The sequence below is a fragment of the Cnephaeus nilssonii genome (assembly GCF_951640355.1).
Source record: "Cnephaeus nilssonii genome assembly, chromosome: 4".
NCBI classification, from domain to species: domain Eukaryota; kingdom Metazoa; phylum Chordata; class Mammalia; order Chiroptera; family Vespertilionidae; genus Cnephaeus; species Cnephaeus nilssonii.
This window is the reverse complement of record NC_137075.1, coordinates 56258477-56284522: the sequence shown is the minus strand read 5'-3', so window position 1 is coordinate 56284522 and position 26046 is coordinate 56258477. Positions and strand designations below refer to the sequence as shown.

The 26046-nt window shown below is 35.6% G+C and overlaps 2 protein-coding genes across 5 annotated transcripts in view; one reads left to right on the top strand and one right to left on the bottom strand.

The window, feature by feature from the left end:
- Nucleotides 1-16437, top strand: part of CCPG1 (cell cycle progression 1) — a 42227-nt gene extending 25790 nt beyond the window's left edge. Inside the window, exons 6-10 of one of the 2 annotated variants that reach the window (XM_079767821.1) lie at nucleotides 3443-3694; nucleotides 9350-9471; nucleotides 11740-13145; nucleotides 15485-15582; nucleotides 16122-16437. In XM_079767821.1, coding sequence (XP_079623947.1) covers nucleotides 3443-3694; nucleotides 9350-9471; nucleotides 11740-13145; nucleotides 15485-15582; nucleotides 16122-16138 — 1895 coding nt within the window. In that variant the 3' untranslated portion in view covers nucleotides 16139-16437. Of the gene's footprint in view, nucleotides 1-3442; nucleotides 3695-9349; nucleotides 9472-11739; nucleotides 13146-15484 lie in introns of both variants that reach the window. The other variant, XM_079767820.1, reaches the window with a different exon arrangement.
- Nucleotides 16438-16463: 26 nt separating this feature from the next.
- PIGB (phosphatidylinositol glycan anchor biosynthesis class B) overlaps nucleotides 16464-26046 on the bottom strand; it is a 27971-nt gene continuing 18388 nt past the window's right edge. For all 3 annotated transcript variants that reach the window (XM_079767824.1, XM_079767822.1, XM_079767823.1), the window contains exons 9-12: nucleotides 25697-25761; nucleotides 18695-18908; nucleotides 16915-17095; nucleotides 16464-16610 (exon numbers count right to left, since the gene is read on the bottom strand). In XM_079767824.1, the coding sequence (XP_079623950.1) occupies nucleotides 16473-16610; nucleotides 16915-17095; nucleotides 18695-18908; nucleotides 25697-25761 (598 nt within the window). In that variant the 3' untranslated portion in view covers nucleotides 16464-16472. The remainder of the gene's footprint in view (nucleotides 16611-16914; nucleotides 17096-18694; nucleotides 18909-25696; nucleotides 25762-26046) is intronic.

Genomic DNA, 26046 nt, shown 5'->3' with positions numbered 1-26046 from the left:
ATGTTAAGATTTCTACCTACAATGATAAAAATTTTATATTGTAAAAATAGTGAAACTTCTTTCTCTTCAGTTATTAGTCATTTAACAAACAGTTACTGAGTGCTACTATGTGCAAAACAGGGCTCAAGTAGCTGGCAGTACAGCAGCATCCCCAAACCCTGACCATTCATTTTAGATTGAGTTATGAAAATGTGCCTATTGTAAGTCACGTTGTTAATGCAGTTAATGTCTGCTGTTCAGACAGAATCATTTGGAGGTTAAAATGTGAGTTACTGAACTAATTCCCTTCTAGAATATTTTGGCTCAATTTTAGGGACATATAACATCTTTCAATGTGGTATAACTATTTAGACACAGTTACTAGAAAATATAAGAAACAAACCTGTAATTTACCAACAGTTATTAACCCACAATTATAACTTAAGAGTGAATTATGTGAGAGACACCTTGGAATACTGCCAGTGATTCCAGTAATTTCTTAATTTGATGCAGAAACAGGAACATGTAGTATCTATTTTAGATCATTTCTTTAGATTTTACCATTCTTTAATATTTACATTTGCCAAAATCAGACAATGGAATTTTTATTCAGTTTAAGTTAATAAAATGTCTGCAAGTAGAGATTTTTTAGTTAACTCATTTAATATTTGAGTTATTTTCAACTAGAGTTTCAGTAGTTTGACTATAAACAAGAGCTTGAAAACACTTTATTCAAAATGTTTAAATACTTATCAGGTGTTCTTAGTCATCAGAGAGAAACTTCGGTGTTGGCTAGAATAGGACAAACATAATTGATTTTAAAATCTATTTTTGTCATCAAATTTCATTTTATTTATTAAAATATAGGATTTAAACTATATACTAGTATTCAGTTACTTCTTTTAAAGGCTGTGAAGATTAGTAGGCCAGAAAAGGTAGTTGAATGAAGTAGGAGTAGTGGAGAAGGGTCCAAGCAGACATTTAGGAAATTGACGCTATACATGCTGTTATTTTTTTTCAGATACTTGGACACTTCAGAGCACATTATTCTAGTTTTAATCTACTTTCTAAATTTGGACTTGGGAATTTTATAGATTCAGTTAAGAGGTATATTTTATTAGGTATTTTTTTTTTATCAATTGCTATCCCTCCCAAAGGAATTACTTCAATAAAGAACATGTTAAAAATAATAAAAAGTTACATCGGACTGTGTTGAAATACTACATACACTAGTATATATCAGTTGCCCAGAGTTTTTGTTCTCTTTCTCTTATCCCATATTTTTCTCAGTTTAATTTCCTGCTACCCATTACTTATTTTGTTTTTTTCCTTTCTTCATCTGTGTTGGATTTCAACTTCAGTTTTTTTCTTCTTCTAAATTAAATTCTTGTGACAGTTATCTTTTGTTGATGTAAGAACACTCCCCTTCCTCTTCATATGAATCTTTCCTCCCCTAAGAGAGCAAAGTTGGTAGTTTTAGAAAAGTTTGTATTGTATATGTTTTTTAAAAAGGCATAATTGTTAGATTTTGATGGAGCACAAATAATAATGTTAAATGATAATTAAAATGAGTATTTTCAGTTCTCTTTTCCCGTTATTCTTTATAATAAAGCTTTATACATCTTTTTTCCTGTTTATTCACAAAAGAAAGGTGGTGGGAGAAGCTGTGGAAGATTCCTGAATGCATAAGGGGATGGGCTGATCAGCTGAAACACCATGTTCCTAGCCAACTCGCTTTCCAAGGTGGTGTGACTAAATCTGTCAGCTTTTCTAGAGCTGAGTGTGCCTAGTCACATTTACTACTTACTTAGTGCTTTAAAGATATCTATTGTCAGCTATGATACTCTAAGTAGGTGTTCAAATTTATTTTGTGATAAAGCTGGCTAAGCTTATTGCATGCTTTTGCATTGCTTGCATCTTGGACTGTGGGCCAAATTAAGCTTTAAAAGACTTATAAAAATAAAAATATTTCAGCTATCATATGTATGGGTTAAAAAGATGGAAGCATTAGATAAGGATGTAAATTTATTAATACCGGTTAGGCTGGTTTACTTGGAATATATAATGAAGTCAATATGTTAATGTAGAATTGAAAGTTTATTAAAGGAATTTTGACTAAAGGTTTGTTTTTACATTGACCCATCTTAATACTGTCAGAAAGTCTGACTTAAAATACTCCATCCCTGAATGCCTTTGTATTATGTAATGCTTTATTTAAGTCTTCCTTTCTTTCTTTTTGTCCAAGAAATGTAACCTCACACCTGAGGCGGCGGCATCTTGGAAAAACTAGTGGTCAAGAATAACCAGATAAACATGATGGGCATAAGGGTCATGAACAAAAGATCTCTCAGTAGCTTCTGTATCACTAAATATTAGGAATATTCATTCAGTAGTGCCTTCTCTCTTTGTGTATTTCGCTGTAAATGTGAAAGTTAACTGAACCCTCCATGATCCTTCTTTAAAAAGTATTGCCTAACTTAAGTCACCAGCTTTCCTGTGGCATGGATAACCTGCCTTCTGAAGAACTGTTTTGCTTTTTTAAAGCATGAATGTTTGTTGTTTTGGAGCTCTGTGTATCAAGTTCAAGCTCACATTTTATCCTTACTTTTAATGCTCTTTTTCTTTCTAACTGGCCAGGGGGAATTATTTCTAAGTCATGTAATTTTCTGTCAACATACAATTTTTTGATAATATGAAACTGTGTTAATAAATTATACATATGAAAAAACTGAAGATAATTTTTCTGGTGTATACTAGTATGTTTCCAGGACTTGAGATTTCTTGTGAATTTTAAACAGAAGTTACGGTTTACTATTTTTTTCATAAAGGAGCTGCACCAGATTATTCCTTAATATCGGAGATAGCTGTTGTGTCACTTCCTCATGCTGACATATTTACTAGAGGGTGAAATTAATAGCCTTCTAGTAAGAGTGGCAGTTGAAGGGAAGGGCTCATCTGACTTCTGGAAGTCTGTGTTTAACTAGAGTGCTCTGAACCTTGATTATGGACTCAGAATGGAAGTGAAACTAGAAAACCACCCAAGGAACTGCTTGTATATGTCCCTGTGTTCCTTAAACAGCTGAGCTTAAATTGAAATTGAAGAGATACAGGGTTTTTTTCTTTTATTCTAGAAATAGTATTTGTTTATAGCTCTACTATCAAATTTAATAGACTATGAGAATGATTGTTCTGATGGTATAAACTATAAGAGAGGTTTAACAATAAAACAGCTAGACCTTCAAAGGCACAGAATATGATTAACAGATTCTTGTATATCACAGTTGAAATATTTTATGTTTTGGCATTATGTTGATAAACTTGAAAACTTGAGTTCATGTTGTGTTGTTTTTGGCTGTCTTATGTAAAAAAAAAAGCATGTAGGGGTGGCATTGATTATTCTAAATCATGTATACTAGGGAACCTTTTATAAAATTTTTAATATTTATCTACTTTTTTTAAATAGTATTTTCATCTCAGCCAAGTGACGACAAATCAAGTAGTGATGAAACCAGCCATCAGCCCAGTCCAGCCTTTAGACGCCGCCGTGCTAGGAAGAAAACTATTTCTAGTTCAGAATCTGAAGAACGACTGCTCGCTGACCAAGAAACTGAACCCTCTAAGGAGCTGGGTAAACGCCATTTCAGTAGTGGCCTCAATAAGTGTGTTATACTTGCTCTGGTGATTGCAATCAGCATGGGATTTGGACATTTCTATGGTAAGCAATTGAAAATTTGTTAAACATAAACTGATGGCTTAGGGTAGAGGCACTTACTAAGAGTGAAGAATTTTAGGTGTTTTAGTGTCATTAAATATATGACCTTGGAAAGCTCATATATTTAATGACAAAGCTATTTTCACTTAAAGGAAGCAGTATTTATTTAAGAAATGTAAGGATATTTGCATGTATTTTTTTAATAAGGGAAAGATTAGAAGATTAAAAATCTGAAATGCTTACAATGAGGTAAATAGTTTATTTTAGAACCACAATTAAAGTAGTTTGAACTCTGACTTTATTAGGAGGATTATCTAAATCCCAGTTGAAATAGTTACAATTGAAATGTCACAATAATTGGTGCTCATTATTTCTGCCTTCAGGTTTTTTTTTGTTTTTTGCCTTCAGGTTTCACTCAAGCTTTATATATTGTTCTTTTTAAATTTTTTTTTCTTTATTGTTTAAGGTATTACATATGTGTCCTTATCCCCCCATTGCCCTTTACCCCCCCTCTACTCTTGTCCTCCCCCTCCCCCTGGTGTCTGTGTCCATTGGTTAGGCTTATATGCATGCTTACAAGTCCTTTGGTTGATCTCTCCCCGTTACTCCCACCCTCCCCTACCTTGTTAACATTTGTTGTTTTGTAGTTTAGCATTATACTCTGCTCACTGTTAATCTTGTTAGTGTTTGTGTACATTGATTATCTTAATGAAAAGCCTGTGAAAGTCTCTTGGGTAAAAAGAGGAAGGACTTCCATGTGGTGTTATTTTTCATTTGGGAGCCCAACCATTGAATCTTTTTTTTTCTCAATATTTTAATATGTAATTTATTGATTTCAGAGAGAGGAAGGGAGAGGGAGAGAGAGAAACATCAGTGATGAGAGAGAATCACTGATCAGCTGCCTCCTGCATGCCCCCTACTGGCGATCTAGCCCACAACCCAGGCATGTGCCCTACCTGGAATCCAATCATGACCTCTTGGTTCATGGGTCAGTGCTCAACCACTGAGTAACATTGGTCAGGCCAAACATGAAATCTTATTTAAGGTTCTACAGGCCCAGTGCAAGAATTCATGCATGGGTGGGGTCTGGACGGCCCGGCCCCAATTGGGGCAGTTCAGGCTGGGCCTGTTGGGAGGAGGAGAAGGCGGGAGGTTGGCTGGCTGGCCCACCCAGATCGGGGCCCTATCAGGGCTGGGCTGGCTGGGGGGAGGGGCCGTGGGCAATTGGCCAGTGGGCCCTGCCCCCGATTGGGGTGGTCGGGGGCCCATCTGGGGTGGGGCCGGCCGGGGGGAGGGACCACAGGCAGTTGGCCAGCTGGCCCTGCCCCTGATCAGGGTTTGGGGGGCTGATTTGGGATGGGGCCGGGCAGGGGGAGGGGCTGCAGGAGGTTGGCTGGCTGGCCCTGTCCCCTATCAGGCCGGTTTGCTGGCCACTGTGGGCATCATAGTGACAGGTCATTCCGGTCGTTAACAGTGTTCTGGTCAGTGGCTTTTTATATATGTAGATATACGTATATGCACAAAGTTGAGAGTGAGAACTGAACAGTCACACTGCTATATTAGAATCAAAACAAATGTCTTGGATCTTGTCAACAAATTTCAGTTTGCCTTCAATTAACTACTTTTAGGATTTTTTTTACTACATAATCCACACTTTAACTTTCTGAAGTATTTCTGTTTTGTTAGTTCCTTCTACCAATGTGTTCCTTATATAAAGTTTGAAGAAATACTCCATGTTGATTTGTGGGAAAAATACATTATTCAACATAGTAGAAAGTGAGGTAACTTACTGAAGATAGTCACTACTTGTTTTAAGTCAGAGTCAGTAAAATGTGTTTCTTCTTGTATTTAACTTTATATAATAAAAATAAGTAATTACACTCCTGCTTGAATTTATTACTGAAATACTATAATTTGTATCCTTCCTTGAAATTTGTTGTGATGGGATTTGACTTAACTTTTTTATTATCTAGCTGGAGCAAATGTGTGAATATATTTTATTTTTTGAGCATGATTTTTTCCCCCCACAGGTAAACCTGGAGGTAACGAAGGAGAAGGTCTTATCTTAATCTTTTTTCCTACTAAAAATAAAATTAGTAATTTAATATTAATCCAGATTCCATTAAAACCTCACCAATTGCATGAACTTTTAAGTATTTTGTAGAAAGACCAATTTAGAGAGGAGTGCTTTCAAAATTGAGAAATTATTGCCATTATTTAGGATTTTAGTCATTTGTAAAATTTACTTTGATAATTATATTTACTAAAACATTTTCCTGTACTTCTTGAAATTAACTTTTCAGAATATGAAAAGACTGAGTAACATAATATGAAGAAGGTTTATATAGTAATAAGACTGGTTCAATGAACATACAAAAACTTACCTGAATAATTATTACTTTTTTAAGATCACTATTTGAAGTACATCACATTTTTTAAAAATTCTGTCACTGATCTCAACACTTTGAGCTCTTTAGAGTTGACTTTAGAGCCAGTTTGAATTTCTCATGCACCATGAAGTCAGTCATTGTACACCATAATCATTTTCTTTATAATCATTTTTTAAAAATATATTTTTATTGATATCCCAGAGAGGAAGATAGATAGATAGATAGATAGATAGATAGATAGATAGATAGATAGAAACATCAATAATGAGAGAGAATTATTAATCGGCTGCCTCCTGCACGCCCCCTACTGGGTATCGAGCACATAACCTAGGCATGTGCCCTGCCTGGAAGGAACAATGACCTCCTGGTTCATAGATTGATGCTCAACCACTGAGCCACACCAGCTGGGGTTCTTTATAATCATTTAATAAAAACATACTACTAAGAGCCACTCAAAACATGTACCAACTTTGGCTCTATATAATTTTGGAGTTTCAGACCTATCCTGGAAGGAAGAGAAAAGTAGTTTGAGGATAGTAAAGTAATGTACTTACAGGTATTTGCAACTGCTAAAGGTTCTGAAACTGCTTACAGAAGTTTAAAGAAAAATCTTCATGTATGATGCACCTATCTTCCTTACTTTTCTTTGTTCATAAACTATCCATATTCTAAATCATTAGTGAAGGTCAGTTGATTCAGTTTTCTCATGAAGTTGCTTTAAGTATTGGTAGGCTGCCCAGCTCTTGGACAACAACGTAACAGAATATAAGTAGATGCCAGATTATGTAGAACAGATGTAATTTCTAGCTCAAAGGCTACACTTAACAGTCATCCTAGAGATGGTAGGATTTGAGGTGTGTTTGGTCTTATTATGCTTATGGAGGTGGAAGGAAAGTGGAACGAACATTCCTGCAATGGAGAGTCTGATAACTTGAAAGTAAACTTGCGGGTTTGGGAGCAGTGAGAAGACTGCCTGGACTAGAGCAGAATTGATATTTAGAAATAATGGAGTGTAAGGTTGGACTTTGTGGGATGCTGTTATATTGTAAAACATCTTGGAATTTGGTAGGAGAGTTTGATTTATATAGTGACCTGATGGCAATAATTTTAGAGAAAAAGAAAAATGGTATGGGGAAAATTAGAACAGTCATTCAGGAAGTTTTGTAATTTAGATATTCAGTGACCAGGGCCTTAATTGTAATGATAGTGCATATGGAGAAAAGGTTGGTGAAATAAGGGAGATTGAACTAATAATGGAAGAGAGAACTTTGAGCTGGGGTAAGGGAAATATTGGTGGTTTGTTTTTTAAATTCCAATAAGTATGCTAGCTGCTTTACTTTTGGAGGTGGGGGTGTTAATGGGGAACAGTTTTATTAGATGATAAATAAGTAGATGGTGAGCCACTTTGGTTTGTTTTTACCCAACTTTAGAATGGTTTAGGGCATCAGTTAAAGTTTTATTTTATTTTATTTTTATGAAGTTGTCCCCAAAATTGTGCCCAACAGGCAGCTGTGATATGTTGGCTGGAAGCTCTGTTGAGATTGGTAGAGAAGTCTTAACAGCAGTGACAGCAAAAACTGACATTGGGCTAATAAGATTAAGATAAATAGGCTTCTACCAGAAGGACAAGATTATACTTTGAGCAGTAACATTTCATAGTTAGGCAGCTGAAGATGTGTATATATGGTGGGGAGGACCAAAACTTCAGGGAGTGTCTGACACCTCACTTTTGGAAAAAAAACAAAAACCTAATAGGTTGAAAAAGGCCACATAAAGACAGTCATCAGACATATGCTATGTAATAGTACTGCCAAATCAGGTATCAGTACACAGTTTTAGGTTATTTTCCAGTGATCAAAGGAATTCTTCCTATTAGAAGTTTGAAAAGAAAGATTTTTCAGTCACTCTGGGAATTACAGATGTATTTATTTCAACAATTTAAAAAATCAGATTTTTTTGAGTAATACTTAAACAAATTTGCCATGCTTTTATAAATTAGAAAATTTAAAGGATGTGAATCTTAACAGAGTATCAGCTGTTAATTGGTAACAGTTGTCTAATTTGGCAAAAGTTTTTAGCGTTTTTCAAGATGTATTGAAGAAACTAAAAATTAATTTTTTTAGCAGTAGGAGAAGAAATACTAAACTGTCATTACATCCTTTCATTACGAGACTCTGTGATATCTTTACATAATGCTATGCCACTCAGTAGACGTAATATTGTCAAACACGTTTTGTCTTATTTTTCATTTCCTGGTGTTTCTTTCTCATGCATGAAGCATGTAGCAGCATGTGAAAAGGCATGTCTTGGCAAATAAACATTTTATATTTTAAGGTAAAAATAGATAGCATCCTAGTTGGTTTAAGATCCTCGTATGACTGCTGGAATAGGGACGGTGGTACTTCAGTACAGACCTAACCAATGCAGTCTGAAAAGATTTGGGCTTTGAGAATGGTGGATAATCAAAGCCAATTATTTTCCTTGTTATACCTTTTGGGTTTGTGTTATATTATTTAGGTAAAATATAGAATTTTTTGTTTTTCCTTACAACTTGTGAATAGACTTCATGCTTTCTTTCTCTTTATGGGGGAATGCAATAATTGATGTACTTCAGAGATCCCTCAAAACCAACAGGCCTGAGTGCTCACTTTGGCAGCATATATACTAAAATTGGAACAATACAGAGGAGATTAGCATGGCCCTGTGCAAGGATGACACTCAAATTCATGAAGCGTTCCATATTTTGTGCAGTACCCCAGTGGGCATCTTCACACACTTTCATTAGCTCGGAAGAAATATGAGTCAAAGCACAACATGTGACACTCAGTAGCAAAATTGTGACTTTTCATTATAAAAAAAAAAATCCCCAAAACCAGACCTGAGTGCCTCTATAGAGTAAGATAAAAACATTACATAAGTTGTTTTCTTTGTTAGGGTAATGTGGGCTGCTTGTTTTAATCAAAAGGATTGTGAACCACTTAAATGTCCCTGGTATAATAAAACAAAAAAATATATTAACCTATTTGTCTTGATCTGTTATATTAACATTAATCTACCACCATTCAATGAATGACAGCATGAGATTTTACTTATTCATTCTTTGTTTATTATATATTGAAAATGTTTATAGAAGTGAAATGCTGTTATTTTGAAGGAAATGATCCAATCTTGATTAGTTAAACATATGCAAATCAAATGTTCTATTATGTTTCAAAATATTGGCAATCATAACATGTTATAAATCTCTAATAAAAATGTTCATTTTTAGGCACATTTCAGATTCAGAAACGTCAACAGTTAGTCAGAAAGATACATGAAGATGAATTGATTGATATGAAGGACTATCTTTCCCAATGTGACCAGAAACAAGTCTCTGTTACAGATTATAAGGTGTGTACTACTAATCCTATATAATAAAAGGGTAATATGCAAGGACTGACCAGAATGCCTGCAGCCCCACCTCCCAGCGGGTACCCCCAGAGCCGCCCCTGATCGGTCCCCTGTCCCCCATGGCCTCCATCTGGAGCAGGCCGGCTGGACCCCACCAGTGCATGAATTTGTGCACCGGGCCTCTTAATACATTTTATAAAAATTGTTAGCCCATAATTAATATGCTATTCAGATATAGATATGATATAGATTGGAAAATCAACAATAATATTAATAATTGTCGATTGAATACTTTTTGTGTCCTTGTCACTTTTGTGAGTACCTCACATACAGTATTTCTCATTTCTCATCACTACCCTGTGAATTAAACAAGTGTTAGCTTCATTTCAAAGACTGGAAAGAGATTAAAAAAAGCTAAGTAATTTTCCCAAGGCTGGCAACTGGCAGAGCTTAATTTAATTCTGACTTCAAAGATGTTAGTCCTAATCACTTATAATTAACCTATTTTAAATTGATATTATATATAAAACATTATTATTAACTTTATTTTTACAGAGCTGAGCAAAACATTTTCATTTAATGAGAAAGAGGAGTGTTTGTATCTTAAGCCCTTCCCTTGATCAAGGAAAATAATCAGCCAGTTTTCTTTTCCTCTAAGATTTCTTGTTAGTTCTGATGGAAGAGATAGCATGTTATATTTTCCTAAAACTCACCTAACTCCAGCAGGACTGTGCTGTTCATTTTGTCCAGTTACCTAACACATTTGTGGGTTTATGAGGACCAGCAGAATAGCGGGTCTCCTGTTTAGTTCTTCCCTGGGAAGGGTGTAGGGATTATAGATAAAATCAGGTTAGGAAAATAAACTGTTCTTTTTTTTTTTTTTTTCTTTTCAGTTTCCCCAAATTTCCTTTATACTTAATTTATGTAGGAATCCCATAAAAGGTTCTGATTATATTTCTTTGGAATCCCACCTGACATCTGAATTATATATTTCAGGGAAGGACTACTAAAGTTAATTGTAAATAGTGTAGTTTTCCCTACCTTGGTCAGAGGATATTTTCACGAGGAGCCATTTTCTTCACTATCATGGTTTTTGGTTCCCTAGGCCACTGGCTTTTAGACCTGCCCTGCATAAATCTTTACTGAGTTAGTTCTTGTAGAGCTTTTGTCTCCAGCTGTTAAATGTGGTTTGAATTTTTGAAGATCTTCATGGAGGACCTGCTGAGGATCTGCTTCCCAGGCACTTAATTCAAGAATATAGTTTACTGGATAAGGAATGTTGTGCCCTCCAGTCATTCTGTGGCTGCCTCTGCCTGTGCATTTAAAGATATGACTGTAATGAAACTTTAAATTTTAATTTGTTCTCTGAAGATTCATAAGCCAGACAGTGAAATATCCATTTCAGGTAGTTATTTTTCAAGTAAAAAATACTGTCATTCTCTTAAAGGATATATATATATATTTTTATTTCAGAGAGGGAGAGGGAGAGAGATAGAAACATCAATGATGAGAGAGAACCATTGATTGGCTGCCTCCTGCATGCCCCACACTGGGGATCGAACCATGGCCTCCTGGTTCCCAGGTTGACACTGAACCACTGACCTACGCTGGCTGGGTGAACATGAATTTTTTTAAATCAAGGGTGCTGACCTTGGAATTATATAGTTAACCTGATCAGTTTTTGTGTTTTTTTTTTTCAGATTATTTGAATTTTGGAGAATTAGTTATAAATGTTAGCAAGATTCATTCTGTACTTTTAAGGGTAAGAGAAATTATCTGATTTATCAGAACTTAGAGATGTTAATTTGCATAGGACTAGGGTGTTTCAAATAGGATAAAGATTATTGAAATTTTTTTCCTTCTGAGAGTGCAGTATATATAAAGAGAATTTTTTGAAGCATGAAGTCATCTCTCGTTTTAACTTTTTTATAAAAAATAATCTCCCTCACACAAGGATCACAGAAGCCTTTAGTCCTGCCTACACTCTCCAGGAGTCTTCTCATGAAAGATTAGAATCCTGTAGTCAACAGATTCCTTTTCTCCAGTAAGGATTTCAGATGACTATGGGAAACACATGGACACAGACAATAGGGTGGTGAAGGTCTGGGGTGGGGTGGGATCTAGGTGGAGGGGGGCAAATGGGGGAACAGAGGGGGCATCTGTAATACTCTCAACAATAAAGATTTTAAAAATTATATGTCTTAAAGATTTAAATTCAGCTTTTAAAGCACTTGCCATTTTTCTTTCTTCTCTTTCACAAAAATTTAGTCATTGAAGGAGAACCTTGCAAAGTGTTGGACCCTTACTGAAGCAGAGAAGATGTCTTTTGAAACTCAAAAAAAGAGCCTTGATACAGAAAACCAGTATTTAAGAATATCTCTGGAGAAGGAAGAAAAAGCATTGTCTTCATTACAAGAAGAGTTAAGGAAACTAAGAGAACAGATTAGGATATTGGAAGATAAAGGGACAAGTACTGAATTAGGTACTGAAAACCAGAAACTTAAGCAGTCTTTGAAAGAAGAAAAGCAGAAAACACGCAGCATCCTTAATCAAAGGGAGACTCTATTGGCAGAAGCAAAGATGCTAAGGAGAGAACTGGAGAGAGAACGACTAAAAACCATGGCTTTAAGGGTGGAACTTCAGCAGTTAAGCTCTAGGCAGTCAGATGGCAACCCAGATTCTCCCAATGTATTGACAGAAAAAAAGGAAGTAGAAATCTTACGGGAAAGACTCACTGAGCTGGAACGGAAGCTAACCTTTGAACAGCAGCGTTCTGATTTGTGGGAAAGACTGTATGTTGAGGCAAAAGATCAAAATGGAAAACAAGAAACTGATGGAAAAAAGAAAGGGGGCAGAGGAAACTACAGGGCCAAAAATAAGTCAAAAGATACATTATTGGGTTCAGTTAAGGAAACATTTGATGCCATGAAGAATTCTACCAAAGAGTTTGTGAGGCACCATAAAGAAAAAATTAAGCAGGCTAAAGAAGCTGTAAAAGAAAATCTGAAAAAGTTCTCAGATTCAGTTAAATCCACTTTCCGACATTTCAAAGATACCACCAAGAATATCTTTGATGAAAAGGGCAATAAAAGATTTGGTGGTACAAAAGAAGGAGCAGCTAAAAAACCAACAGTTTTTAGTGAATACTTACATCCACAGTATAAGGCACGTACACAAAACCAGAATAGAGGCCCTGCCATGCAAAGAGAGGGAAGGAAAGAAAAGCCAATTCACTTTGAAGAATTTGGGAAAAATACAAATTCACAGAAATGCAGTGCTGAACATGGCTGTAGTGAAAATTACAATTCTTTCAGAAAGTCTTGTTCTGGTGTATTTGAATGTGCTCAACAGGAATCCATTAACCTTTTTAATATGAAAGTGTCCAATCCTGTAAGGATAGATGAATTTAGACAGTTAATTGAAAGGTACTTATTAGAAAAACTGGATAGTTTTCATCACTGGAAAGAACTTGATCAATTCATCGATAAGTTTTTCATGCATGGTATCTTTATACATGATCAGAAGCTCTTCACTGACTTTGTTAATGATGTTAAAGATTATCTTAAAGACATGAAGGAATATCAAGTAGATAATGATGGAGTGTTTGAGAAGTTGGATGGATATATATATAGACACTTCTTTGGTCACACTTTTTCCCCTCCATATGGACCCAGGTCGGTTTACATAGCACCATGTTATTATAATAGTTTTTAACATTTGTAGATTGGATAGCATTTTATTTGATAAGTTTCTTGGATGTTATTATTTATAAAGTACTTCAAAAAATAGTGCTATTTGTAAAAGTACTTTATTGTCAGAATTTAGAATAAATTAAATGGAAAGATATAATTTCAAGTTATAGCTATTATAGACTGAAAATTTCATATAATCAGTTTGACTTAAGCAAATAGTTTCATTAGCTTATTTTGTTTTCATTTTAGTCTATATGAAAAGGTAATCACCTTAAGTGAAATTTTCCTTTAATCTTTTATTTACTCACTTTTGGGGAGCTAGGAGTGAAGAATTCAAATTAAATTCTGAAGTCAGAAGAGCTCACATATAATGATTTGGATGTCCCACTTATTTGTCTATTCCATTCGTCAACTAAATTACAATATTTAATTCACTTATTACAGAATTATTGTAGTGATATGATTAAAGAGGCAAACTTGACAAGCCACAAGTTCTAATGTGTGTGCTTTGTACATAACTTCTAAAAATAACTATCTTTGCTTATCACCTTTATATTCAATAATAATGAGACTTGACTAATCTTCAAATGTTAGCTTTATTTTTTACATTTGAGATAGTTATACAGAGTGTCCCAAAAACATGTATACATACTTTAACAGCTGATAGCTCAGTTGATGTTTCTTTCATTTTAAGCAGACTAAGCTTTGAACAAAGAAAATTAATCCATACATAAAAGATGAAGTTTACGGCACAAGACAGATGAATTGAGGGCACACAAATAGTGAACAAAATGATTCTTGATGTTTGCTTTTCCATTGCTTCGAGTTACCAGCAGTGCCTGGACCTGAATGGTCATCAGTTTGAAAACAGGCACTGACAAAAACCATTATTCATTTAATTTTTAAAAATGAACTGTATATTAATAAGCACCGCCTTTATAATCATTCAAAGTGTGTATACATTTTTGGGGGACACCCTATATATCTGAATAAAAGTAATGTGTCTATAAAATAATGAGACTGACTCGTGTCATTAGTCATTCAATGAATATTTAGTGCTTATAATGAGTAAAGCACTGTGAGGCTGCATTGAGGAAACATGAAAAATTCTTGCTGTGAAGGAGCTCACAAGCTTTTGAGAGTTAGGAACTCAACTTTTTAAAACTGGCTTTGAAGGAGAAATGAATTTGCCAAGCAGATAGGTATTTGGAGATGTGAAGACATGCTACTTTAGGGAGGAAAGATAGTGCTGGGGTATGAACAGAAGACAATATTTAGCTTACATTGAGAGCCACATTTTATGCTCAAGTATGTGCTTTATGGCATTTTGGATCACTGACAGTAGCCTGTGGGATTTATTGGAAAGGATGAAGCTAAGGTGGTTTTTAAAACAATACAGGCATGAACAGAAAGGAGAGATATTTGAGTAATACATAGTAAAATTGGTGGTTTTTGTGAAAGAAGTAGAAAGCAACAATTTCCAGATTTCTGTGTTAAGGTTTTGGGTAAGGGGATTTGGAAATGAGTTGTGCTCGGAGGAAGCTATTGACATCCAAAGGAGAGGATTAGTTGGCCATTAGTTTAGCCCAGACTCTGTGTGTGTAGTCTAGGCTGGAAGTATTTATCAGACTCCTGGGGAACACCAACATATGAGGGGTTGTAGGAAAAGAAGGCTGAGAATGACAAGACAGAGAGTGGCATCATGAACATCCAAAGATGATCTCAAGTAAAAAGAATATGTGTGTGTGAAACGCTTTAAAAAAAGGATTAGATTTCTTGGGTGGGGAATTGGGTAGCCATGGATGGCATTATGGACTGTTTCCAGGGAAGGAGTGGCAGAAGCCTGGTGGCATTATGGACTGGTTGAGTGACACTGTGACAGAAGCCTGATGATAGAGATAAAGGAAACCAATAAATGTAGCCATGGGTTAACTTGAGCTGTAAGAGAGAAAAATAGGGACTTGGTTTTGTAAGTGGTATATAAACATATTTCTGCTGAGGGATGAAGCCAATGGGGAGGGATTGATTTTTTTCAGGAAAGGAAGAAAAATAGTGGAAACATCTCATTATTTTATTGTCACATTTCTGGGGTGTTTTGTGTGGTTTTTTGTTTTGTTTTTGTTTTTTGTCTTTTTTTCTATAGGATAAAAGTAGACTGAATCTTTCTGGCTTGGTTATACTATGATTATACTTCAGTTTAATTTAACATCCTTTCTCAGAGTGTTCAGATAATAGATTAATGGAGAAAAACATTTAAATTGTTTTTTGTTTAAATAAATTTAACTCTAACATAGATGAAAAAATGTGTTTACTGCTTTCAGTCGACCAGATAAAAAGAAACGTACGGTAAATATTGAAAACTCCAGGCATCGAAAACAAGAGCAGAAGCACCCTCAGCCACAACCTTATAAGAGGGAAGGTAAATGGCATAAATATGATCGCACTAATGGAAGACACATGGCAAATGTCGAAATAGAATTGGGGCAATTACCCTTTGATCCTAAATATTGATCATCAGGATTAAGTTAAATTAGAAAACCAGCAAATATGGATGCTTTCTACAATGTTTGTGTTGAAACTAGGATGAAAGGATCAAGATAATGTCTTTTTATCATTTCTAAGTATCTATTTAATGACTTTATATTATTACTCAGAAGCATCAAGCAAAAGCTTACTAACCTGCATTTTCCTGTTTAGCTTTGCTGCATATTTTTGGCACCGGAAATGTTCCACTATAGTTCTGTTAAGGAAGCCAGGCATGCAACAGGTTTTGTGCATGAAATGAGACTTCCTTTCAGTGTATGAGCTTAAAGCAAGCTCAAGTCATACATGACAAAGTGTAATTAACACTGATATTTGTGTGAAATTTGTAGTTGAGCTTGAAAAAAGTACATTGTGATGGAATTTCTTCTTTAACATTTTATAATCTTACTCTTCTTGTCTTTTTGTGGGTTCAAGAGCCCGTTGACTTGTGAAGAATTTGCTGCCTTCTTATGAGCTTGCTGACTTGTTCTCTTGTGAAATTTCTTGCACATCTGAATATTGTGGAAGAAACAATAAAACTACAACATGAGGAAAACTAAAGGTCTTTATTTAAAATCTGGGCATTGTATTAATATACAATTTTATACTTTGTGATAATTTTCATACATTTCCTCAGTAGTAATATTTGATAAAGCAGTTCAGAGGTGTGTTTTGCTAGTTCCATGAATCTTACCCAGTGTTTACTAGTGTATTTAAGCAGCATCTGAATATTTTTACCCAGGAGTGTCTTTTTCTTTGGGAAAGATCTAAAAACAGTTCAGAATTTCATCTTCTATAGAGTTTCCCTTTTAACTTCCGTTCATAGATGTATATGTGACTTCCAGTTCGACCCTCTGGCAAGTGAGTGTGGAAGAAAATAGCAGTTCTCTCATAGTTTCTTGAAATTAGGAAAGCACTGATTTCCTAGAAATAAATGTTTAAGTAAATAAAGGCTACATTTTGCTCAGTACTGTTTCAAGAATTTTAGAATGACTTATTCTGATTTGCGCCTCTACAACTTAATAAAATAATGCAGTTTCTTAAATCATGGTAAGTAATATATATGCCTTGATAGAACTGGAGCTGATTTTGTCTAGGGAAAAGACCAATTACAAAATTATAGGGGTTAAAAAGGACCATAAAAATTATGTTGTCTAATTCCCTGAGCGTTTACTTAACTTCAGGTGAAATAAAAGTACTGTTTTTCCCTTTTTTCATGTTTCCTTACCTCTTCCAAAACGTTGAAAATGATCAAGTAAGTAGGCAATGTTGAATTGTTGTGAAACTCTTTATACAACCAGCTTAAGGGATTTTGATAGAATACATCAGCTTCATCAAGATACTGATTTTTTCCAGTCAGGTCTGGAGGACACTGGAGAAATCTCATCGGAAGTGGGTGGTGGACATGGCTATGAAAAGAAAGTTATTGTGGAAGTTTTCAAATTGCTCTTAAGATATATCATGTTTACATAACAAAATGTGAAATCTGAATCTGTATTGGGTTCCAATTTAGGTGAAGAAGCAGGCCTTTAATGCAGTTTCTCAAAGTTGGAGAATATGGTTTTCACACCATGTACCTGTGCAATGGCACCTTTATAAGTAAGAGTTTGTATTAGAGAGCAATGTATGTTCACTGATTAACATACAAATAAGTAATGGTTTTACTGTGGCCTAGAAAGACTAGAGAATGTATAAAAAAGATGGATTGATGAATCATGACAAGTTAATGCCTAATGCCAATTACTTGAATCATGCAAAAAGCATGTTTATAACTTTGCCTTAGGAAAAATAAATATATGATTGAGGTTTATTTTATCTATGAAATGCATACAAAGTAAATTCACACAAGACCTAATACTTCATGACTCTTATAATTTTGGAGATAATGGGCAAAGCAGAAACAGCTGGTAGCCTTATATTCCAAAATAGACATCCGAGTTTTTTGGGTTTTTTTTACTGTATTGTATACTTTGAAAAAGCCTATGATGAGAACTTGATGACATCAAACACAGCAACCATGTATGGAAAGCAACTTGGTATCTTTAGAACATGTGTTCTCTGCAGTGTTGCCACTAATATGAGCAGGGAGGGGGTGAATGTTCCTCTTTCACCTTTAGTCTTCTTTATATAGTAGGGGAAGCTGAAGTTGAAGGGATATTTGGGTCTTAACATCTAAAATGTGGACTTTTGCTAGGTAATCCTAATTTTCCAAATTGTCTATAATTATTGACATAAGTAGAGTATTAAAAGATGCTAAACTACCTTAAGAAGAACATTGATAAGTTGACTGTGCACATGGAAAATTAACTTCAGATTGTTTAAAGCCAGATTAAGTTAAATAGGTATAGAATTTCCTGCAGAAAAGCTGTTTGCCCTTGTACTATTAGGCAATTAGTAACTAGTACACCTTCCTGAAATAACATGCATTGGGCTCATGGATGGCTTTAAATGTCCTGCAGAGTTAAGACAATTTTATTGTTATATTCCCAGAAACACTAATTCAAGTATTAGGATATCATCTAATCAAATTCTCTAACTTTTACAGGTGAGACAACGGATATCCAGAGTTTAAAAAAACTGGTTTAAGACTAGGACAGTCGTCCAGCAGTAAATCTGGACTAGAAGCCAGTGTTTTGAGATTAAAATTGTATACATACAAGATGTATCACAAAGATTTGTGATAAAGTCAGTGATAACTCTTAATTTCTTTACTAAGAATACCAGCAAATAACCTATATAAAATTTATATTATATTTTAATCTGATCACTTAAATCTAAATTGTTTAAATTTTTTAAAAAGGATATTGAAGTTAAAAATGGTATATGATTTTCAATGATATAACTTAAATGCTTTTTAAAATTTGGTGAATAAATATGGAGTTTCAAATTTTTTATATTCATTTGATCAGTGATCAATTAATTTAAACTCCTAATTCTGGAACCTGAAAGGAATTTTAAAGTAGTTTCATTTTCTTAATGATTGCATATAGTGGAACAACTTTTATTACCTATAAAAAGGAGTAGAGTGGCAAGGCATCATTACAAATACTGAAGCTGCAGATTTATTGAGATTGTTGTAACCGAGTTCTTGAATATGAGTCATGACATCAAGAGTACCTCGTTGATGAACTAAACCAGTATAGAGGGCAAGGAGCATATTTGATAAAAACAGGAAACTTAGAGCTGGTTTCTTCCACATTTTCAGGTGGTTTAGTGAATACCCTGTATGAAGATAGATATGACATGTTTTATAATCTTTTGTAGAAGTAGCACAGCTGTAAGACTGTCATGGACAAACAAGGTGTATACTAGTATAACCAGTAGGTCACCTTTATAATTGACAATTCACTATTATTGTCTGTTGTGATCTCGGTCTTAACCTTCTTGTAGAAAAAGGAATTGAAATATATTGGAAAGATTATGGCCAGAGAGTCCAACAGACCCAGATTTGAATTCTTACTCTGGCAAAAATTGCTTTACATTGCTGAGCATTAGTTTCTCCATCTGCAAATGGGAGAATGGTGCCTTATTCAAGTATTAGTAAAAAAGGTATGTCCAGTGCCTGTCCTGGTACATAGTAGTTGCTAAATAAATTAAATAATTGATCAGCTGCCTCCTGCATGCCCTTTACTGGGGATGTGCCCTGACCGGAAACCACAACCGTCTGGTTCATAGGTCTACCCCAAACCACTGAGCCACACTGGGTGGGCCAATTTCCCCCCCTTTTTTAAATGTGGCAAAAAAAAACAACAAAAAAAACAACCCATAAAAAAACCTGGTAGAACAAACAAGGATAAATTAAAAGTCCCTGTCTCCCTCCCACAGTCCTCTCTAGCAACAGCCACTGATAATGAGCATATTAGAATCTGTTGAAAATAGAATCAAAGAACAGGCCTTTACACTAGAAAAGAATAATTTTTTTTTTGTAATTATTTTTATTGATTTCAGAGAGGGAGGGAGGGATAGAAACATCAATGATTAGAGAGAATCATTGGTTGCCTCCTGCATGCCCCCTACTGGGTGTGCCCTTGACCTGAATCAAACCTGGGACCCTTCAGTCTGCAGGCCGATGCTCTATCCACTGAGCAAAACCAGCTAGAGCCAAAAGAATAATCTTAAGTTCCTTGACATTAGGTTTCATACTCTACATACATTGTCTTCACAGAATAGATATAGTTCTTTTGGACTTTGGGTATCCAGGACCCAATCTATGGCCTGCCTGAAATTTTAGCACGAATTCCCACTGGGGCCAAGGCACTGTTTTCAGTGACCATTACCTAGCTGACTGCTATCAGCTATCTTATCCTGAACGTGAATAATAATTTAGAGCTGTTTACATTTAACTACAACTAACAAAGTTGGCCCAGGAAGGACTGATGAAATAAAATTTGAGTAGGAAATCTTCAGTGCTCAATTTTGTTCTTCTGTGAATATTCTAGATAACATTACCTCTGGTTCATTCCATTCAGTAATTGGACTATCACATCCATTCACCTAGTACTGTTCGAAATAACTCCGATTATCCAAAGAACATTGTGAAGAATGGTGATAAAAAACATAGCCAGGCGAAGAACCCCAAACCTTCATTTAAAACTAACATTTGTAAGATGTTTGAAATGGTAAAATGAGGAACCTCCCAAAAAGGATGAGAATTAGAACTATCTTTATTACAATGTAAACAGGATTCCAAAAGTTCTGCCATCTGTAATTCCAGCCACAGATAGAGCAGACTAGTGAATACAACTTGAAAGTGAAGTGCTTTCTACCTACTGGGCTCAAATTTCAAAAAGGTACATTAGAGTGTACAGCCTAACTTGCTCTCAGGAATGTTCAAATAAGTATACCATGGGCTTCTAATGTGGTTCACTCAGTAACAATTTGTTCACTATGATCATTAAAAATGTTCTAAAAAATTATGGCCTTGGGATACAGTAGCTTGGGCAACTAGTACAAAGTAGAATACAAGGTGGTAAAAATGGCATTCTGCGCGAATGCAGGAAGATAATGTGCTTGCTTAAGTATTGAAGGGCGTCTTCTAAGTTAGGTAATGCTTACATGGTGGCGATTTTCACTTCCTGAGGCTAGCTCACTTTAGAATGATGGATTCTTTCAGTGAGAAATGTATTTCCATATTTGGAGAAATAATAAAGCATTGGGAAGAGAAGGAATAGTCTAATATGACTGAGGGTCTTCAAACCATCCCCATGTTGCTAAAGGAAGAGTAGGAAAGATACCAGCTTGAATGCTAGACTGAGTCACAAGAGCTCAGAATTCATGGTTTTCTTATAGGGACGCAGTATGGCTTCTTTAATATTTAAAAGAGGTAATTAACAAGATCCTAATAGCTACCATCAGTAAGTCTACTTAATTGTACATACATGTAAGGAGGAGATGCAGTTGTCACTAAAAGGATCCACCCTAAAATGAGCTAGCTTCACAAAGTTCAAGTCATCACTCTGTAATGTAAGCATTACCTAAAACTTGAAATATAAGTCCCTGCTCCCAATACCTGAAGATTCTGGGAACACACGTTTTCTTTCTGTCCTATAAAGCCAGTTACAGAAATCTTCCAGCTTCATGTAATTTCCAGGAGAACAAGGACATAGTATGAACGCTGTGAATTACCTGTCAAAATATAGGCCTCTTCATTTCACATAGTGGCTAACTCAGTGCTAAATAGCATCCCAGAATACTTAATTTTCTCCTGTTATCTGAGCCTACAAAAATATTTAAAAGTAGGTACTATGTAGAAAATTTCTGGAAGGGTTTATAAGAAATTGATAGTTATCTCTGGGGAATGGGGCCAGATAATGATGATGACCCTGATGGTTTATCATTTTTTATACCATGAGTATTTTTTGTAATTAAAAATACACAGGGTTCTTATCAAATCACTCTCATCAGACTACTGTTTAAAAAGTGTTCTAAATCTTTCATGTTCCAGTTGATTGTCCTCCAAGGAAAAAAATCTAAAATCAAGTCTATGAGAAGGTGCCTCATGAATTGGTTCCTTCTTAACTCAGCCATATTTCCTAATTGCCAATTATAATTTATCTTGATATTCACAATCACATTTTAAGTTTTGGATATTTAGTGTGTTAATCTGCATTCTTCAGTAATGACTGAGGAGGTTCATTGTAATGAAGAGGATGGGAAAGTTTGGGGCTGTATATTACTGATTTCATCAAACTGAAGGATAGCAAGGATGCATCCATGTTTTGGCAAGAATTACTATAAAACTCAATGTTTAGAAAAATATCTCTACCAAGTTCTACCAATTACAGATATTTCTGAGTTAATGCTTTCATTTTTAAATACTCCTTGGGAAAGCTGTAAGTCAACTTGATTTCAGTGTTCAGATGAGAAAAACAAAGGGTAGTTTAATTCTGAAAAGGAATCTATAAGAGAATGGGCTTCGAACCATCAAAAACATGAGAGTGCTGGGCACCGTCAGGGAGGCATAAAACATTTTAAGTTATACTTTGCTAAGGAAATACGCTATATTTTCATCCATAGTGAGAAGTCAAGAGGTAAAGTCAAAACCAAAGACTTTTAAGGGTGTTATGAGCATTTTATTTAGAGATAAATGACAAAATAACCACCTAAAAGTGATTGCCTCAGGTGAGGGGAAATGGGAGAGGGCAGTAGAAGCATTTTTAAAAACGCTTTGTTATGGCTTTGGAACAACGCACTGATGTAATTTAGACAGAAACAGTTAGCACGTGGGAAAAGGAAGAGGCCTAATAAGAGACAAGCAAGTCTGCACTGGCCACGCTGGTGAAAACGTGGAACAGGGACCCAACCCAGCGTGGACAGCAGGTGCTGGAAACACAGCACAGATGACATGTTCAGTCTAAGAATTTCAGTGCTGTTAGACTAGTGGCAACTTTATTTTAAGGAAAGGAAACTGAGGCACAAGGTTATACAGGTCAGTAAGGGTCAGAGGCAATCACAGAAGATATGTTTTCTAGACGAGTCATTTTTGGATAGGACTGAGGGAAACTCAAACGAGAGAAGAAAAGTTATTGCAGATTGGAAAAAAAAATGGCTCCAATTATTCCTCTTCCTGTGTCCAGTCCCTACACAAGCCTGAAGTTTATTTCTCATCTCGAGAATCTGCCCTGGCTTTGGGAATGTGGTGGAAGCAACAGCAGTTCCATGCTTGCACCTCAAGGGCCTTGTACACTTTTGTTCCTTTCCCTGGAGCCCTGCCTACCCCAAGTGAACAAGTCCTAGGTACCTGCTGGAGAGCGAGTGCACACAGAAGAGCTGAGGTGCCTTAGCTTACAGTCTGCTGAGCCCCAAACGTGAGAGCCCACCTAGGTCAATAGAGCTGTGTGTACCCCATTTGCAGCCGATTACATTTGTATATGTGAACTCAGTGGAGATGAGAACTGCCCAGCTGAACTATAGTAAGTAAAAATAAATGGAGCTTTAAGCCACTAATTTTCCCCCCCAGATTTTTTTAGAGAAAGGGAGGGAGAGAAACCATGATGTGAGAGTGAAACATTGATCAGCTGCCTCCTGCACGCCCTCTACTGGGGTCAAGCCTGCAACCCAGGCATGTGCCCTGACCAGGAATCAACTGACAACCTTTTGGTGATAGAATCATTGATCAGCTGCCTTTTGCACTCACCTTACTGGGGATCAAGCCCACAATGTGGACATGTGCCCTGACTGGGAATCGAACTGTGACCTCCTGGTTCATGGATTGACCCTAAACCACTGAGCCACACCAGTCGGGCTAAGCCACTAAATTTTAAGGTGGCTTGTTATACAGCAATTGCCAATAGAGGTGTCATGTTTATATATATCAGGTTAAAGTCGCACAGGCTCTAGCCAGTTTGGCTCAGTGGATAGAGCATCAGACTGAGGACTAAAGGGTCCTGGGTTCGAACTGGTCAAGGACATGTACCTTGTTACAGGCTCGATCCCTGGTCCTGGTCACATAGATGTTTCTCTCTCTGTCTCTTCCCCTCCCTTCCACTCTCTCTAAACAATCAGTGGAAAAATATCTTAAGGTAAGGATTAACGACATAAAAAAAAAAAAAAGTCACACGAGAATAGAATAAAACTGATATTTGAAGTACAGTAAAACTCTATAAAGATTTCAGGTAGTTTCAAAAGACTCAAACATTAAGAACTCCAAAGAACTGTTGTCTGACATCATTCCAAAAACCAAGCTGAGGTGAGTTCACTACTTCATTGGTCCTATTGTTGGGACCTGTTAGCATTAAAGAGTTTTAACTCTTAATGGAAGTATGAGTCTTCTAAGAATCAGAATCTTTTGGCTCACTCAGAAGCCTTAGGTACGTGTCTGCAGGAAAAGATCACATCCTGTGAGGAGGTCAGGGGTTTTGGTGGGTCTCAGTCCTTTAGGGATCCTTCTGAGTGGACACAGTATGGAAGAAAGTCTCATTCTTGTCCATTACAAGAAGAGCTCAGTACTCACCAGCATTTTATCTAAGTTTGGGCCTGGGAACAAGAGTTTACTGGGATCCTAACACTTTAAAGATGTTATCTTTAGGACTGGGGAAGGGGTTCAGAAAACTCCGTCCCTAAAGATACACAAGTGAAATGCTGGAAAGACTCAGGTTATAAAAAGAAAACCAAAACAACTTCCTTAAACAACACACACATTTGTCTTCCAACAGTCTGACAATACCCAGGCAGAAACCAAGCTTGATTTAACTATAACTCAAACTTAAAAAAAAGATAAGAATAGTGACTCATGAACAAATTTGCTCTGGTAAATGGGCCCATTATTCTTAAAAGACTTGGCATATAGTTAGATACCTATATTTTTTATGTGCCTACATTGTATATAAAGCAAGACCATAAAGTAATGATATAGCCTGGCTGGGTGGCTTGGTTGGAGTGTCATTCCGTACACTGAAAGGTCGGGGGTTCGACTCCCATTAAGGACACATACCTAGGTTGGGGGTACCATCACTGCCCCAGGTCAGGGTGTGTGCAGGAGGGAACAGATTGATGTTACTCTCTCACACCCATGCCCCTCCCCTCTCCTTCCCATCTTTCTCTAAAAATCAATGAACATGTCCTTGGGTTAGGATTTTTTAAAAAAAAGTAATGACAAAAATTAACTTTGGTTTCAGTACTCCAGATATAGTGTTTTGAAGAGAGTGCATCTGAGATCTGCAGGAGACGATTACTCCGTCAGAGAAGGCTAAGTCTATGGGTTCTTGGGAGTTCTTTAAGTAAAAAGATTGACAGTATCTTTAAGTAAAAAGATTGACAGACAGTATTAACTCCTTAGCTTTGCCCTGTCTCTAGTCCCTGTTGATTACTCATCTCATCCCTCCCCAGTCCAGTGATTTTTTTAGTAATTAATATTTGAAGGAAATCAACAGTCATTTATTCTGAATTAAATGTAAAGTTAGCAAAATTTCAATTCATAGTTTTTCCAAGCCAACCAATATGAAAATTCATGTTTTACAGAGCTGAATAATATAAAACTTTAGAAGTCACATGTAAAAAAATATTGCAAATAACCTACTGGAAAAAAATGGAGAAAGGGCCACAAAAATTAGGTGTGAATCACTTTTAAAATTACATATGCATTACAGTGAGTGTTAAAGCATCAAACACATTAAAAACTAGTTTCAACAGCTATAAATATATTTTCATTTATGAAACAAAGAACTTAATAGTTTAACTATAAACTTAAAGTAGCTATTCTAAAATAGATATATTATTCCATTACTTTTTTTAGTGAGAGATTTCTAACAGCCAGGAATATCACCACCAGAACGATATTGGATCCTTATGACTTGGATATTGGGTCCTTATGATTTTATCTCACTTCACAGGACACAGGAAAAGGGATATTTAGGCTGCAGAAAGAATACTGCAGTAATATAATTATTTTGCAATTAAGCAATTCTCTTAGCCTAGTTGAAAATACTTTATAGTGTAATGAGCTTTAATGAGAGCTTATCTTTTACCTACTTCAAGTATTTTTTTTTCCTATATTGAACAAAAATACTTACCACAGAACACCATACAGAATGGTAAAACTGGATAGATAAACCTGAATTCTTTGTGGCTCAACATGCTATAATAAAAAAAATAAAATATTTTCTCATATTACACGACACTTTGAGAAACTTATGTATTTAAAATGAAATATAATTAACATTACCTGTTCTTCTAAGTACTGAGACTAAATTTCATGCTTCAGGAATCTGTTGTTTTTTTTTTTTTTTTTTTAGTTATAAGGTGATGATGTGTTCAAAGAAATCCTAACATTTGATGTCAATGTCTAAAGTACAATTACATTCTAAAAAAGGGATTTCTATTACCAATCCAAGTCATTACTCAAATTTGGAAGAAAGATGCA